At 35.9% G+C, this 17,823-nt stretch overlaps 2 protein-coding genes across 6 annotated transcripts; one reads left to right on the forward strand and one right to left on the reverse strand.

Annotated features, from left to right (window-relative positions):
• Window positions 1-1,033: 1,033 nt before the first annotated feature.
• Window positions 1,034-1,632, reverse strand: LOC112521820 (sphingosine-1-phosphate lyase-like). Its single transcript, XM_025130810.1, has 3 exons — window positions 1,457-1,632; window positions 1,232-1,310; window positions 1,034-1,153 (listed from the first exon to the last, which is right to left on the reverse strand). Exons 1-3 carry the CDS (start codon window positions 1,630-1,632, stop codon window positions 1,034-1,036), a joined length of 375 nt encoding a protein of 124 aa, XP_024986578.1.
• Window positions 1,633-4,394: 2,762 nt separating this feature from the next.
• Window positions 4,395-16,466, forward strand: LOC112520685. 5 transcript variants are annotated; one of them, XR_003070062.1, is made up of 7 exons: window positions 4,395-4,550; window positions 4,630-4,701; window positions 4,791-4,824; window positions 6,612-8,289; window positions 8,608-8,698; window positions 15,648-16,068; window positions 16,140-16,466. XR_003070062.1 is itself a non-coding variant. In XM_025129142.1 (6 exons), the coding sequence occupies exons 1-6, from the start codon at window positions 4,471-4,473 to the stop codon at window positions 15,697-15,699; spliced, it is 2,007 nt and encodes a 668-aa protein (XP_024984910.1). In that variant the 5' UTR covers window positions 4,395-4,470; the 3' UTR covers window positions 15,700-16,466. The 5 variants fall into 5 exon arrangements, 4 of the variants coding, with proteins under 4 accessions (XP_024984910.1, XP_024984911.1, XP_024984912.1 ...); XM_025129142.1 differs by having other exon boundaries at window positions 15,648-16,466; XM_025129143.1 differs by having other exon boundaries at window positions 15,881-16,466.
• Window positions 16,467-17,823: the final 1,357 nt, after the last annotated feature.

Here is a 17,823-nt window from a genome sequence, read left to right on the forward strand (position 1 = left end):
TGGGTATAAATAGAAGTGTTTTCTTCTCCATGCATGAGAGAATGAACGCGCACATCTCTCTGCTAACCTATTCTTACTTCAAGCCTCTCCTTGCTTAAGTAWAAKATCTTTATTTTCTAGCATTATCTTTTCTTGTATTTGCTAAAGATCTGTGTGTAACCAAAGGTTGTTTAGATAGGTTTTCTTTACCTAATATTTTCACAAACAATCTTGTAAAATTTATATTGATCTTCTCTATCAATATATATATTTTAAATTTCAAAACTCTGTGTTTGTATTCATCCCCCCCCCCCCTTTACAAACTGTGTGTTATCTTGTAGACCCTTTCGGGACCAACACATGCTTCATTGTGTACAAAATTCTAGTGACTGTGATATAAAAAGGATCATCGGGCCAGTCTAATATATAAGAATTTAAATCGCACGCAGGAGTTGCCTCAAGAAGATATCCACACTTATAACACATGGTTAGCAACCAACTTGGGCTACATCGTCGATATAAGATCAAAATCATACACGATATATTTTAGAAAAACTTTTGCACATCAACAGAGCTTTGAAGCGCACATGCCATTGACGCTGTAACTTGCGTGCACATAAATGTGTAGAATCAAAGTGAAAGGCATAGACAAGAGCATAATTTATACAATATACATCTATATTAGAGAGAGAGAGAGACTTGATACCGCTAATTCATCAAACTATGGCATTACTGAAGGAAGGATTCGACAGGTACAGGTGGATTTGAAAAAGAAAAACTCTGGTTTCGTGTTCATCTCTCATTCATGTCAGGCAGTTGAAATTACCTAAGATAATTATATGATATTAGAATGTTTATCGTACAATACTCAATAAACTAATTAAATTTATTAAAAATGAGTTTGGGTATTCTTCATCTTCCCATAGGCAAAACATGGACCATCAGATAAAGATGATTCTTTTTCAAACATTTTTACACATTGATCTTATGGTATATAACACAATTTCCTTTCGACAAAGAATGATGTCACACAACAAAAATAACCGCATCATCATCAAGCATTATCCATGAAGTCTACCAGTAATTTGTTCATTATTCCTTTATCTGGGATCTTCCCAGCTACACCATATATCGGTGCAAGTCCTCTATTTACTAGCCCATACTTTTCTTTCACCTAAACAACCAAAACCAACACCACTTTGCTGCTAAGTACGAGCAAAAGCAAATGGGAACTTTTGTAGGAATAACTTACAGTTTCCACATAATCCTTTACATCTTTCAGGAATTTGTCAACAATAGGTACATGTTGAAGGGTCACACATATATGAATGTTGAAAAAATGGTTTCAACATGTCATTTCCCAATTACCATTTCACGCAACAAAAATAAGCATATATATATATATATACACACACAAACACATAAGTAGATCAATTTAAGGATCCATATATATCCAACAAGCATGTCAATAGCTTACCTGTTGGGTCTCTGCAACGGATTTAAAAGCCAACCTTTAGATGACAGTATGTCGTTCACTTCAAATATGTCAATCATGTTAGAGCCAAAAGTCACAATCGTCATATCTGGCCTTCCGATGATAAACAACTCTGGGATCTCTTTTACTTTGCAGAATATTGCAACAATCAAGTGCATATCTCATCCCAAGTATCTTATATATACTCCAATAATCACACAACAAAACAAAAGATAATAATAGCCCTAATATGGTGTATGTAGTATTGACAATGAGTAAACAGGTAATTCTATGTTAAAAGTTTGTCAAAAAGAAACATGTTGCAATTTTCATGGGATGGATGGAGTAAAAAAGATAAGATTTAATATACCAAAATACTAGTGATTTTGGTTAAAAGAGAGAAAATCAGGACTTCACAAAATACCCTTTTTGTAGCGTATTTGATGCTTCCATTATCTCTCTTGAATGCTCGAGGTAACCTTCAAAAACCAAAACAACAATTATGGATGCCCAAGCCCATGCAATCAAACTTCCAGGTCAGCTACCAACAATTGTCGGAGACACATGCAGACCATCAGACCACTCTGTAATTGTAAACTTGACAGAAAAAAGTACTTTAAGACCTCAACTATTCATACATTATGTATAACCAATCAAAATTTGTGTCAATATCTGATTACTTTTGTTGTACCATGTGATGCACTCATTTTCAAAGGATAACATGCTTCTAAAGAAAGAAACTTACCAACAACAAATTGATGTTGTTTAATACAGAAGGATACAAAATTTGCCAATTTCCAGACGGCCAGCCACCAGCAAATGTGCCACAGTCAGAAAATAAATGAAAGACAATAAGCATACTAATTCGTATTTAAGCACCACATATACTTCCATAGTTGTTCATTTGGATAGGACCTTATAATTTGACCATGGTTGTATATTTTCAGATTCCTTGTGACCATCTACTTATGTGGTGTAAACTCGATACATACATACATACATACATACATGCATGCATACATACATGCATGCATACATAAATGCATGCATGCATGCATACATGCATGCATACATGCATGCATGCATACATGCATGCATACATACATACATACATACATACATACATACATACATCCTTCCTAGAGCAAATATCACCTATGTTATCATAAGTTTTTAAACATGTAATGTTTAATTTTGGCAAGTTCAAGCAAACTTATTTTCTAGTTTACTTTTACACGGGATTAGAATTTGAATTGAAACAAACTAACCAAAGAATGTTGGTTTTGACTAATGAACATAGAAACCACAAACAGTAGACTTATTCAAAGGCAAAAACTGGAAGAACAAAACTACAAAAACCCATTCAAAGGCCAAAGAAGGAACCTTCTGAAATCAAGCTCCAAAGGCCAAAGCTGGAAGAAAATCGTACTTCAAAGGCCAAAGTTGTTGCATGTTGCAGAAATCTTTTTAGGTACAAGACTCTATGAACGACCAAAAAAAAGGAACAAGTCAACAACAAATGAAGAAATCGAACCTGTTGTTGTTTAGCACGATCAAATCGAACTCAACTCCGAAGCTTTTGTTGAAAGAAAATCAGAAATGGAACTCCATTTATGAAATCAAACTCCTAATTGTCGGTGGTTTGTGCCTTTGTGGTTGCCAACGGCTCGAGGTAAGAAGACGGTCGAAAGTCGAATGGGACGATAAGGTTGGGTCCAGGGTTGGGGCACAGGGGGGCCTAGAAAAGCCTTTTGATATTGTTTTTTTGAATGTTGGTTCAAAAGAACTACTTTGAATTTGAATTTTGGTTCAAAACAGAAGTTAGACAATTTTGGGAAGACCAAGTATATTTACATAGAAATTTTGACCAAATAAATGATGTCTTAAGCATCTCTCATTGTGCATAATAGTTTGTAATTAAGATATTTTTAAATATTATGCATAAAAAGGTTGGACTTCATGCATCAATGACTTCTGCCTAATGCACCATATCAGGAAAGGGAAACGTTTAAAAAAAGATGAAAAAGAAAGGAAAGATTTTTTTTGAAAGAAAGAAACATTGGTGTTGACCATATTTGTTGGTAAAGAGTTCAAAAAGCTTGTACCAATGACTTGTACATAATGCATCATAATTAGTAATTAAGAAATTTTCAGTTTTTATGCTTCAAAAAGTAGTACTCTATGCTTGTTGTGTTGTAATTAACACTTTGATGTAAATGAATATTAAGATAGTATATATTATAAATCATTTGACAAGAACTCTTAAAACCATTTTTTATATATGAAATATTGTTTATTGATACATATTACTTAAAATTCAAGATTACAAGTAATTTTACGTAAGTACAACTTATTAAACCTGTATTTTTAAATTCGTGTAACTAACTACAGATAAACATAATCAAATACAAGATAAACATCCATTTTAAATATAAAAAATCTAAAATATAATTAAGATAATCATTGAGTTCTAATAAAATGCTTAATTATTATCTTTATGAAAAATTATATTGTTAATCTAAAAATAAATTATTTTGTTAGTAAATCTAAATTAAATTATAATAAAAAATTGAATTAAAAAAGTTACACCAAAAAACAAGAACTATTAAATAGTTAATTTGATACTAATACCGATTGATTTTTTTCAAATTTATATTTATTACTAATATTGGTTTATTTTTTTTGAAATTTATATTTATTCAAAAATAAAAACATCATCATTATTTCAAAACCACGTAAAATGTATTAAGATAGTATATATATATATAGACATAGATAAAATATATATATCACAAAATCAAAAAAAAAAAAATTAGCATTTTCTTTATAACACACGTGCCATGCACGTGACAAACAGTACTTGATTTTCCGTAAGTAGGGATGGAAATCAGTCATTCGCGCGGCTTAAAACCCTTGCCTAAAAACCCCCCTCTCAATAGACAAACACATATTCTGGGTTGTCGTTTACAAGCTTGAACATCTCCTTAATGTTTTTGAATAGGCGTGGTTAAGGAGAGATGGAATTTTTGTATGAAGATTGCAAATCTTTGTTGGAACAAGTGAACCTTCAAGAGAAGGAGCTTAGGCATAAGAGAAGGTTTGTATTTTCTTTTTACTTTTGGGTGATAAAACTAGTTATATAATTACTGATTGTTTTTGTTGTTGGTTGAAACAAGATGGTTGATTGGATTACCAACAACCCGAAGCGAAACCGGGAAACTGAAAGGATCTAAATTTCAAACTGAAAGGTATGCGATTTCTGTCAAAATCAATGTGGTCTTCAGCACCCTTTGTTGGTTACTCGATTATGATGAATTTTTGTGTTGAATGTGTGCAGGCCCATACCTGAATACCTGCTTAGGGAAGATGATGTAAGTGGTAATCTTTTTAATGCTTGATTGTGATGATGAAATGGCTGCAATATTTTTCAGTTTGGTAACAATGGTGTGTACCAACTGTGTATTACCCACTAACCTTAATCATGTATTTCCTGGTTAATGTTGGTCAATATGGGTTCAGTAGACTCTTATCAAATGAATTATCAATCTTATAAGGATGGTGAATAACAACCTTGAAGTCCCGTCCCAATCATTTATATTTTCCCATTGATTTATCAACTTAGCTTGTTTGTGAATTGCTTGAACTCTCTGTGGAGTAATAGGTCATATCACCTAGCCTTTATATTCTAGGTAATTCAGATAGAATCTAGTCAAGCCTTTTTTATGTATGATGATTGAGTACACATGATGTTAAAAATCATCATCCTGATTGCTGGCATGTTAAGTGGAATTTCCTCATCAGCCTGCACCACATTATTTATGACACTTCAATCTATCTCTCTTCATTCCTCCCCATCTCTCATGAGAAACTGTTAACATTTATTACAAACAATATTTGCTTAGTGGGACCCATGTGCTTTGAGTACCAGGCCTTCAGCCTGAGAGTATGGAAGGATGGCCTCTGTCCCTCTGGCTTGCACAGAAATACACACAGTCTTTCTAGTAATATAATGAATGATTGCATCATATAAAACCAAACACCAATTTTTCTATTTCCATTCCCTAGTTGAACCAAACATCATCTATAATTATCATTTCCGTTCCCCACCTTCATATACCCCCAAACAAACGCCTTGTCTTTCTAGCTGAACTCGTATGAACTATTCTTGCTCTAAAACGAGAATTCCTTTTATTTTTTACACAATTGTAATAGTGTATCCACTGGGGTCATTTTCTTGTAATAATGGCAGCGAAATACATGCTGCCAGGTGTCTTCCAAAGCTCTTGATTATACAAAGTTCTTTACATCCTTCTATTTCTAAGTCAAATTTCTAATAATCATGTGATATCTTCACTAGTTTTTTATATATCTAATCTAATATTTCCCGAAAAAGGCATAAGCCTGTCTATATATACATCCTTTGTGTGTGCATATATGCATACACAATTACACACTATATAGTGATGTGTCAAAACTGCCTTAAGCTGTGAAATAGGATTTAGAGGGAAGAGAAAGAGAGGGAGATTAATCATGTAGTAATTGCCCCATAAAGATCCTGAGTGTTAGAAGATTAAAATAATGAGATAAGCCCCAATTTACTGACTTGTAGGACTAGAATGAAAGAATTTACTACCACTATTGATGGTAATAGTAACTCAACAAATAATTGCTCCTCATACTTGTAGCCTAAATTAGTATTGCATACAACCCTCATATTCCTGTAATTTTCTTTTGCTACATTTTTTGAACTGGTTAGCGTGGAGTTGCTATGGAACTAACCCGTTGTGCTGCCCATATCAAGAATCTGACAAGCACAAGTTGAAAACTGAGTAAATGTAAGGTATTATGATAGTTTATAGCCATTCGTGTGTTGATGTAAATCCTGTGTCCTTATAAATTTGCAGGTAAATCAAATTGTGTTTTTGCAAGATAAATGTTGTCAGTTGTCATGATGCATTAGCTCATCTTCAAATGGAAAATATTGTGATGACCGATGACCATGACATTGCCTGTCTGTGACAAAGTTACATGAGAATTATAGTACTTGAACGCAAAAATTTGCGATTAATGTTATTTATGTTTCCAGTTCTTCTCCCATTTCATAGCTATCCATATTTTTATTTATGTGCTAGTGATGTTTCTGGATATTTGTCTTCAGGTATCCTACGAGACTATAAAGTCTTTTGTTGAAAAGCTATTTGAAGAATACAACTCTAAAGAGAAAAGGCATATTCTTGAGGATGATATGCAACTTATTCATTCACCTAGGGACCTCATAGGTCTTTTCTCCCTAATTAACGATATGACCAATCAAGGGCTTCTTCATTTTGCTGAGGTACTAACAGGTGGTTCAATTAAGTTTGAGAAAACCCGTTGGAAGATGAAACAGATTATCAAAGGATGCCTCTCAGAAGAATTTTCGAAGCAAGAGAATACTCGAATGATAAACTTATCTGAGAATCATTCTTTACTACTCAAGGATCCACATAATTTCTGTTGGAGTTGCGAATCTCGTTTCATTCCAGACTCCAGTTCCTACCATGCTGCGGTTCATAAGATACTTAATGTACTTGAAGACTTACCTACTCAAAGCCTTTCCGCTATGCATAGGAAACTCAGAGGCATCAAAGATTACATGCCTAAATTAATACCTAAAAAATCTGGGTGGGGACGAGACACATTGATCAAGCGTTTGAGGAAAAAGTGTTTGGGATTGCTTTCAAAACTTAGTGAAGGAGATTCATTACAGGAACCATTGGCAAAAGCAATGGAAGTTGCAGGCTTGACTCTGAAGCTGATTCAAGGACGCCACTACATAACCAACTTTAAACAATTTTCACCTGAAATTAGTGTTCTGCAGAATGATATTGCTATGTCTATCCAGCTACTTGATCAGAGAGTGACATTTTCAGCGTTGGAGGATATACAAGTTCTGCTGGATCCCAAGGCTAAATTACCGGAAAGGACATTACGAGCATCGATAAGGAACTTGTTGACTGAATATCTTTTCGAGTGCAGTGATATGGACACTGTTCCACAATGTTTACTTGAAGTGCTTGCCATCACAAGGAAAGGTTCTGAAGCTCCGTATAAGCATTTGGCAGAAATGAAAATAGAGGAAGAGGTAGAATGTATTTTGAGCGTGAGTGCTTCTATAAAGCAAGTTCTTTGGGACTTGATTCCTGAACATGGATTGGACCTAGAATTTGTTGATGCATACATGGAGGATCCTGAAGAAAGTGATGGTGATGATATGTGGGAGGATATCGAACTAGAACATGTGCAAAATAAGATGTCCCATTCTTGTAATTCAGATGAAGAAATAGCAAGTACTGGGGAGATGGAACAGGCTAATTTTAATTCAGCTGAAAATTCCAAATGCATGGCAGAGAGTAGTTCAACCAAATCTTATTCAGCTCTCTTGTCGACAAGAGAAGTTTCCAACCCACAACATACGCGATACCACTTGGTAAGTTTGAGAAATACGGAAGCAGATATGAACAATCAAGATAGTACACTTTCTTCCTCACCTGATAGACTTTTTAGAAGCAGTGTTGGGGGACAAGAAGTCACTCATGCTTCAGAAAAGAACCCAGAACTAGATTCTTCTAACTTCTCACCTGGGGAAAGGAGATTGATGTTTGATAATCAAAGCATGTGTAACAATCAGTACCTTGCTATTCAAGCTGCTAGTGATGAGGCAAGTATGGTGGCATATCGTCTTATTGGTTGTATGTTGTATGATTTTGCACAAACAGAAGGTTGTGAACTGAAATCACACGATGTGTCTTATCTTGGAGCCAGACGCTATGATTTGAAGCAAAAGGAACAGGGAGGTACTTTCTCTTTCACTTTTCCCTTTTCATTTGTATCTTTAATTTTCTTTATTTGTGTAAGGTAAGGTAATCAGCATTGGTGGAAGTTCAAGCATATAGTAAGTATATTTAGTGAGTAGGTTACTTACATTCTATCCAGGCGAGGCGACCAGTAAATTTCATCATATGGATCCTTTGGTGAAAGCTTAGAGTTGAAACCAGGATATTAGATAAATGTACTAGTGGGAAAAACTAATAATTTTCACCTTCATTAAGTTGTTCCTTGTTTATGCTTTTATTTTGATTACCCATTTACCAACTTTAAATCATCGTTGGCAGCTGCGAGAAAAGGACCAGCTACTCACGAAAAAGACGGCTGTTCAATTCTTATCAAGGCAGTTGAAGAGCTAATACCCTCTTGTGCTAAATGGTATGATTGTATAATTGAGACATGCTTCATTTATATGAGATGCTTCTTTCTGAATTCTGATTGACTTGCTCTATTGTCGAAATTACTCTGAAATATGGTAGTAATAGTTGATACTTGATACAAAGTCAGGAGAGAGCAATAGAAGGATAAAAGTAAACAAATACAAGTAGCAAAACATGAAAAATAACATCTGTGATACGACTACTATGAATTCAAGAAAAAGGAAAAATGAAGAAATCGATTATCTATTAAGCTGTCAACTTTGGAGAGGTGACTCTCTCCTTTATTGGGTTTATACAAAGAACAAATTCAATAATTCTCTCTCCTCCAGATCTGCATCTATATACTTGGTTTCCCCCCATTTGCCGAGTACAACAAAGCCCAGCAACTGTTTTTAGATCATTCAGCCACTTATTTTCATGAATTGTCTAAATTGCCCCTCGTCCCCTTTCTTTTCCTAGAATACGTAAATTGTACTCTAGGCATAACAATACCTCCCCTCTCAACGTTCACCTTGTTCTCAAGGTGAAACTCAGGAAATTGAGAACTAATTGCATCAAACTCTTCCCAAGACGCTTCAAAAGACGGTAAATCCTTCCATTTGATCAAAACTTCCAATACGCCCGCATTATTCCTTCGACAATGTAACCCTTCTTCTGGTTCTACTACCAACTCCATATCTTCATTTAATCGTGACGGAATGCAATCCGAAGACAAACAATGACCCACAGCCTTTCGTAATTGTGATGAAACACCTGATGGACTTTGGCGGTGAATGGTAGTTGTAAACGTTAAGCCACTTTCCCAATACATTCCTGCACTCTAGAAGGCCCATAAAAACAAGCTGAGAGTTTCTGGTTCTTTCTAGCTTGCAAAGTTTTCTAATGGTAAGGTCTGAGCTTGATAAACAACCTGTCGCCCATCAAAAGCAGCGTCCTTTCGATGTTTATCAGCCTGTTGTTTCATTTTCTGCTGTGGCTGAAATTAAGTGCATCCTTATCTCATCTAACATACTATCTCTTTCCAACAACTCCTTCACCGACTGTACGTTTGCTGTTCCAGTCTCATACTTTAACATTGCAGGTGAAGCCAGTATCATACCAATACTCAGCCCACCCCAACCTACGGCTCCACTGTTTCGGTTTATCTGAAGTAAAACATCTTATGTATTGTTCCAAGCAACGCTTTACTACCTTCGATTTGCCATCCGATTGTGGATGATACATTGTTGAAAAATAAAGTTTGGCTCCTTGCAATCTGAATATCTCCTTCCAAAATTGACTCAAAAAAACCTTCTCTCTGTTAATCACCACCAATTTTGGTGCTCCATACAACTTCTTTAATAAAGATCTCTGCTACCTGATGAGCATTAAAAGGGTGTGTTAAAGGCATAAAATGGGCAAACTTGTTCAGTCTATCCATGGTCACCAGGATTGTGTCCTTGCCTCCTGACTTCGGCAACCCTTCTATAAAATGCATGGTTACCTCATCCCAAACCCGCATTGGTAACGCCAAAGGTTGTAATAAACCTGTCGGTGACCCACTCAAGTGTTTATTTTTCTGGCAAACAAGACAACCCTTGACAAAGTTGATAACATCAGCTCTCATTCCTATCCAAAAAAGTTCTGTCGCCACCCGCTGAAAAGTTTTCTGTTCCCCCGAGTGACCTCCCAATGGAGAGCTATGGAATTCCTCTAAAATAACAGGTAACAGTAAGGAAGTTCAAGGCAACACCAATCGATTATTATACCATAACAACTCTTCTCTGACTACAAACCCTTTGTGCTCCGTTTTTTCAGCCACTAATTCACTTTTAATTTGGTTCAAAACTGTATCCTTCTCCACCTCCTTCCAAATGACTTCCCACTGCCTCCATCGAGGCCCGCCCATAACCGAGCATTCCAATTCTCTTCTGGATAACGCATCTGTTGCTTTGTTCGTCACTCCTGCCTTGTAAACTATATCAAAATCGTACCCAAGTAATTTGAATACCCGTTTCCGATACTGTGGATCGATTACCCGTTGCTCCAATAAGAACTTCAAGCTTTGATGATCCGTTTTGACCACAAATTTTCTTACTAGAAGATATGGACGCCGTACAACCACCGCAAACACTATGGCCATCAATTCTTTCTCATAAATTGGCTTTTGTCTCGCTCGTGTACCCAAGACTTGACTGTGGAACGCAATAGGTCTGTTTTCTTGCATCAAAACAGCCCCCAAACCCCCTCCTGATGCATCTGCTGCAATAACGAACGGCTTATTGAAATCTGGTAACACCAAAACAGGGGCCGTAGTTAAGGCCATCTTCAACGCTTCAAATGCAGCTGCTGCTTCGTCATTCCATCCAAACTTCTGCTTTTTTAGTAAGTCGGTCAAAGGTTGTGCAATCTGTCCGTATCGAGGAATAAACTTCCAGCAGTATCCGGTTAGTCCCAAAAACCCTCGCAATTGCATGATTGTTCATGGTTGAGGCCAGCTTAACATTGTGTCCACTTTGGCATAATCCATTGCCACCCTATTGCGTGAGATTACATGTCCCAAAAACCTGATCTCCTCTCTACCACAATCGCATTTCTTTCGGTTCGCAGAGAGTTGTTGATTTCGCAGCCTTTGGAATACCTCCCCTAAGTGGTCACCATGCTCTTCCACCGATTTGCTATACACCAAGATATCGTCAAAAAAAACTAAGACAAACTTTCTCAAAAACGGCCTGAAAATTTCGTTCATCAAAGACTGAAATGTTGCTAGGGCATTTGTAAGTCCAAAGGGCATTACTAGGAACTCGCAATGCCCCTCATGAGTTCGAAATGCTGTTTTATGCACATCCTCCATACACATTCTGATTTGATGATAACCTGTCCTCAAATCTAATTTTGAGAAATATTTGGGCCCCATGCAATTCATCTAATAGTTCATTGATAATTGGAATTAGAATCTTGTCTGGTACCGGCTCTTTATTTAAAGCTCTATAGTCTATACAAAACCGCCAACTACCACACTTCTTTTTTACCAAAAGGACCGGGCTTGAGAATGCAGTACGGCTGTGCCGGATGATTCCCGCTTCCAACATCTACTTTACCATTTTCCCAATCTCATCCTTCTGATATTGTGGGTATCGGTAGAGACGAATATTAAGCGGTTCAACCCCCTCTTTCAGTACAACCCCATGCTCCCTTCCCCTCTCTGTTGGTAACCCTTTCGGGCACTGAAAGACATCCTCGAACATCTCCAACACTTCCGTTACTTCTTTAGAACAACCATCAATTTTGCTTGCATTCTCTTCTATAAGTCCCAACTCTACTCAAATCCCTTGTTCTTGTCGTATCGTCTTCATCATAGCCTTCAACAAAACCAACGATCTTCCTAAGGACACGTCCCCCTTCAACTGTACTTATTTTCCTTCCCACTTGAATGTCATAACTTGGGTTTGCCAATTCACATTCATTGCTCCCAACGACGCTAACCACTGGATTCCCAAAATAACATCCGAGTTCCCCAATTGAAGCAGTAGGAAATCCTCACGAATCTCGATTCCTTGCATCAACATCTTTACCCCTTTACACACCCCTTGCCCTTTTACCATATCTCCCGTTCCCATCGAGATGTTGTACCCTTCTGTTGGTTGAACTTTTAGACCCACTTTTTCCACCAACTTTGATGTGATAAAGTTGTGTGATGCTCCATTGTCGATGAGTACCACCACCTTTTGCTTACCAACTATTCCTTTAACTTCATCGTTTTAGCTGCCGTAAATCCTGCCACCAAGTTCAAATATACCTCCACCCCGTTTCATGTTGGCCAACTCCTCTTCACCATCATCGAATTTGGTCTCATTACCTTCCATCTCTTTTGTTGCTTCTTATATAACTACCACACTCAACTCCTTCTTGCAACGGTGACCGGGAGCATATTTCTCATCACATCTATAACAAAGTCCTTGTTGCCTTTTTTGCTGCAGTTCCTTGTCCGATAATTCTTGAAATTCCCCTACCCCTTCGTTCTTGCTCCTACCGTCTTGTTCCATCCCCCCGATCCACTCTTCTTGTCTCCTACCCCATCGTAAGATCGTCGTGTGGAAAGTGTACCTCTCGACGTCCCACAACGTTGAAGCGATTTGTTTTGCTCTTCGACTAACAAAGCTACTTCCATCGCTTTGTTGAGTCCCACCGGTCCTAACAGTTGTACCGCTGCTCTAATTTCTGGCCGTAATCCGTTTATGAATTGGCTCACATAGACTTCTTCCGGAATTCCATTCAACGGGGCTGCTAGCAATACAAACTTCCTCTTACATTTTGCCGCGGTCCCTTCTTGTTTTGCAGCCAAGAATTGCTCACAAAGAGTTCCTTCAGCAGTGGTTCTAAATTGTATTAAAATCAGACTCTTAAGCTCCTCCCACTGCATGATTGGTCTTTTATTTTCCCACTGGTACCACAAATGAAATCACCTTTTCAAGGCTTTCCTCATTAGAGAGTCGATTTAACATACAATACCTATCGGCCCTTAGAATCCAACCGTCTGGCTCTGAACCATTTAAATGGGCATCTCCAGTCGTCTGCCCTTGATTGCGAAGAAYGGCCCTGACTCCCCAWTCYTATCACCRTTCYCAAACCGKCRATCTACACCKYYKGKYCYKSSWTTYYTTYCCCMWTMWSRMSYYSKTKRWYCYYYYCYTYMAMCCYSKYMWTWSCYYCWKSYKSCSRWYYYCYYSWYSRWTTYTYCYKKWATYGCAWGAAGGCATCCAATCTTTGCATCATTGTTTCCATCTTCTCTTCTAGAGATACGATCTTCCCTTTGAAATCGACCAAATTTCCTTCAATTTCATCTATTCTTGACTGTACCGATCTCATCATAGTTCCGGAATCGTGCTCTGATACCAATTGATACGATTTGACTAGTTCTCCGCACTACTTTTCTGCAGTTGAATACTACCATGCCTATTTTGTGACTACTATGAATTCAAGAAAAAGGAAAAATGAAGAAATTGATTATCTATTAAGCTGTCAACTTTCGAGAGGTGACTTTCTCCTATATAAGGTTTATACAAAGAACAAATTCAATAATTCTCTCTCCTCCAGATCTGCATCTATATACTTAGTTTCCCCCCATTTGCCGACTACAGCAAAACCCACCAACTCTTTTTAGATTCTTCAGCCATTTATTTTCATGAATGGTCTATATTGCCCCTCATCCTCTTTCTTTTCCTAGAATACGTAAATTGTGCTCTCGGCATAACAATCCGTTGGTGTAAAATTTCTCCTGTTAAGTATTTGTTTTTGGCCTTGTTCTCCTGTTATGGAATATAGAGTGTGGAGGTCTGAACCGGCTGATGTTAGCAGATGATTTGTGGTTAGGGGTGAAATGCCACTCAAACCCAAAGCGAGCTAGCTGGTTCTCCCCAAAATGCGTTGAGGCACAATAGTTGACTAGACATCCAGGGGTAAAGCACTATCGTCGTGCGGCCGTGAGATTGGTATCAAATCAAGTCAAACTCTGAATACTAGATATGAGGAATTGCATAATTTTCCATCATCAGTTTACAGTAAAATTTTACATCCTCCTGCATCGCACAAGTAAACAACTAGTATTTGCAAATACATGCATTGGTTGTTGATAAATTAATATGATCACGTGAACATGTTTGACAAAAAGTTGCTGCTTTTTCAAAAATAGTGATAATTCCGTAATGATCCTGAACAGACTGCCGATCTCTAGATTGTCCAAAATTAGGTTCTTCCATGAATAAGATTTTAAAAGTTGCAAGTAGAAATTACATTATGTTGGTTCAATTTCATTTGTTAATACAAACAAACTACATGAATTATGCTTCATACATGAATTTCATGATGTTTTTAGTTCTTGATGTAGAATGAATTAGGAAGTTTATCATAGTCCTCAAAAAGATTTATAACATATGTAGTCAATAGAAAGTCGACTATCATAAATATATTTAAGTAAAGTGGTTATGATATCAGGGAAAAAACAAAGTGAATACTTGGTTGACTCTGAAATTTTGGACTATAATTTAACTTTGCACTAAAGTACAAAAGACATGCACAATAGGAAAACGTAAAGTGAATACTGCATTTCAAATTCACCCGAAAACAAGCTGGTATATTATGATGTTATTAAGCAAGATCCATTTATTACATATTGTAATGCATCATGTATGTTAACCATGTTTTATACATGATGTTTAAGGTTCTCAACATGGGCAGGGGAACTGATTTTTGGATCATAAGGCCTACCGTGGTGAGGCTTTTAATATAAATATTTCGAAAGGGTGGCAATAATATACGTAGAACCCTTCAAATCCCCTTTTTTCATATATCGCACCATTTTAATTTTTTTCATTATCTTGGAGATTTTTTTCACTGTACTTTATCCTCGATGACAATTTTAGCCTTACATATGGTACAAACTAGAATGCTTCCTATGCTTTTGTCGTTGGCTTGCTTACTTATGCTATGTATTTATATGTATATAATTAGGGCAAAAATGCAACAAAGTTTGCCTTAATTTCTATTTAGTGTAACAAAGATTTTTTTTTCTCAATCAACGTAATGTAGTTTCAAAGTTTTCTATTTAGTGTAACAAAGATTTAGAAGTTTTCGAATTTTCACCATTTTTATTGATCACCTGTTGATCTTTAACATTTGTTAATGTGGATGTCAAGTTTATCGTCCCCTTCACTGTAACCCTTTCATAAATAGTTTCCACGTCATCACATGTTACAAGATTAGCACATTAAAAATGGGTACAAAGTAAGAAATTTTGGAATTGGTTGAGAAAAAAAAACTACTTTTTACTCTAAATAGGAACTAAACCAAACTTTGTTAAATTTTACCTTATATAATTTTTATATATTTATTTATTTTTCTGAGAAAATTTAGACGTGGTCATGGGGTGCTACCTTGGTTTTAAAGAAATTACATGTTTGTACTTCCAGTGAAGCAGATAGACTGAAGGAATTGATGGGTTCAAAAGTAGTCCGGCAATAAGCATCTGTTGGAGGCGCTATCAGTGAACATAAAAGAACGGATTACTGAGATGATGCATAGACATTCTTTTCAGCTAATTGATCAAACTAACACACAACTAAACTTGTGTGGCACATCTACAAGGGGGGTATTTAGGAGAATTACGCTCCGACAATTTTTTTAACGCATGATCTTTTGACAGATTCTGAGTCATTTTTGTGGTGGGAAGGGGCATTTTTGTTAGGAAGATGCGTTTTTAAATCTATCAGAAGATCACGCATTTAAAAGAACATGTTAGAAAGTTATTCTCCATCTAAGGAGGCGGTGAGGATCAAGTTGTGATGATTAACACGTAAATTTGAAACAACTGGTCTACATATAGAAAGCAAGGTATGTGTAATTTTTGCCCATGGATGCTTACTGAAATCTGCATCATGCTCTCATGTCTACTACAATGGCAGGCCGGTTTTGTTGGTTGCTGCTGATGCTCTAGTTAGATTGCATCAAAGATCAACTCCAGCTGCTTGGATCTTTTGAAAGCTGGTGTGTCGGATGCAAATTCACTCCATATGGTTTATACGTTAATATAATCGTCGTATTTTGTACGGATGCATTGCCATGAAGCATACTAAATGCGTGGGTCTCTATAACTTGAGAATTCTTGCAGTTTATGTCAGTTGATGAAACAATGTTGTAATGAGAAGCTGGGTTTTATCATTGTGCTTTCTAGATATGTATCTTTTATGCAAGCTAAAGGTCTTTTTGTGAATAGTCTCTCTATCCTCCGTGACAGATGATAGATGTAAGTTTTGCGTGCATCTTATCTCTATAGGGTTTGTTTGGTTTTAAAACCCCGTTCATGACATTGGAACTGGTCTTCGGTGTTTTGACTGTGATGTACATGCTTCTGCCCGATCATATTTTTGTTTGTTGTTCCTATTGGGGTTCTAAGTTACCTAAAGCGCCAACGGCATGTAAAGTCAGTGTTTCGGAAGATCTGATTATCATCCATTGTTCATGTTTTTTTTCATATTTTTCCTCACGTTACTACAAGAAGATTGGTCACGAAGTTTGACGATCTTTTTAGTTTTATCTTTAGGAAATGATAAGTTGTTGGGGCAAAGATATATTTAAGGAGTAAATGTCTTGTTAATTTATATTAAATTATAAAGCATTTGACTAAAACTTTTAAAAACCATTTTTTATGCATGAAATATTGTTTATTGATGCATATTACTTAAAATTCAAGATTACAAGTAAACTGTACCTAAATACAACTTATTAAAGCTTTATGTTTGAATTTGTGTAAGTAACTGTAAATAAACATAGTCAAATACAAGATAAACATCTCATTTTAAATAAAATCTAAAATATAATTAAAATAATCATTGAATTCTAACATAATACTTAATTATTATTCTTATAAAAAATAATGTTATTAAATCAAGAATAAATTACTTCGTTATTAAATTTAAATTAAATTATTAAAAAAAATTGAATTAAAGAAATTATACAAAAACCAAGAACTTTTAAATAGTTAATTTGATACTAATATTGATATATTTATTTTTAAATTTTGTGATATTTCAAATTTATATTTTATTTAATAATAAAAACATTATCTTTTTCTTAAAACTATATATAAACCATATTATAACATATATGGAGATGGAATAAAATAAAAGAGATATATCTCCTTACATTATACGAGTATCCTTATAATGTAATGTGATTCGGAACATGACCGTTCATCATAATTGTAATAGAAATAGATCAGCGATATAGTAAAGAAAAGGCAAGCATAATTATGAAAAGATACCTTTATTGATCAAACAATCTTGAACACATTTGTCGTTAAGACAATTTGAGCATACATCAGGAGCAACGATAAGATTGAAATCTAAAGATTTCGAACATTGAGAAGTAGAAAATTTGAAAGAAGGTTTCTTAGACATATCATTCTAACTAAGGGTTTTTTTAGATGAGGGTTTTTTTTTTCGGATGATTTGAATGAGAACTTCTATATCCTTTTATAGACAGATTCTTGAATAAAATGACCGGCACGTTTCCTTCATCTTGAGCAATTATTGGACTTGAAACCGGTTGAAGAGCCATCGACATATATAATCTTTTGTCTCTAAAGTC

This window comes from Cynara cardunculus (assembly GCF_001531365.2).
Source record: "Cynara cardunculus var. scolymus isolate 2C chromosome LG 11, CcrdV1, whole genome shotgun sequence".
Taxonomy (NCBI): Eukaryota; Viridiplantae; Streptophyta; class Magnoliopsida; order Asterales; family Asteraceae; genus Cynara; species Cynara cardunculus.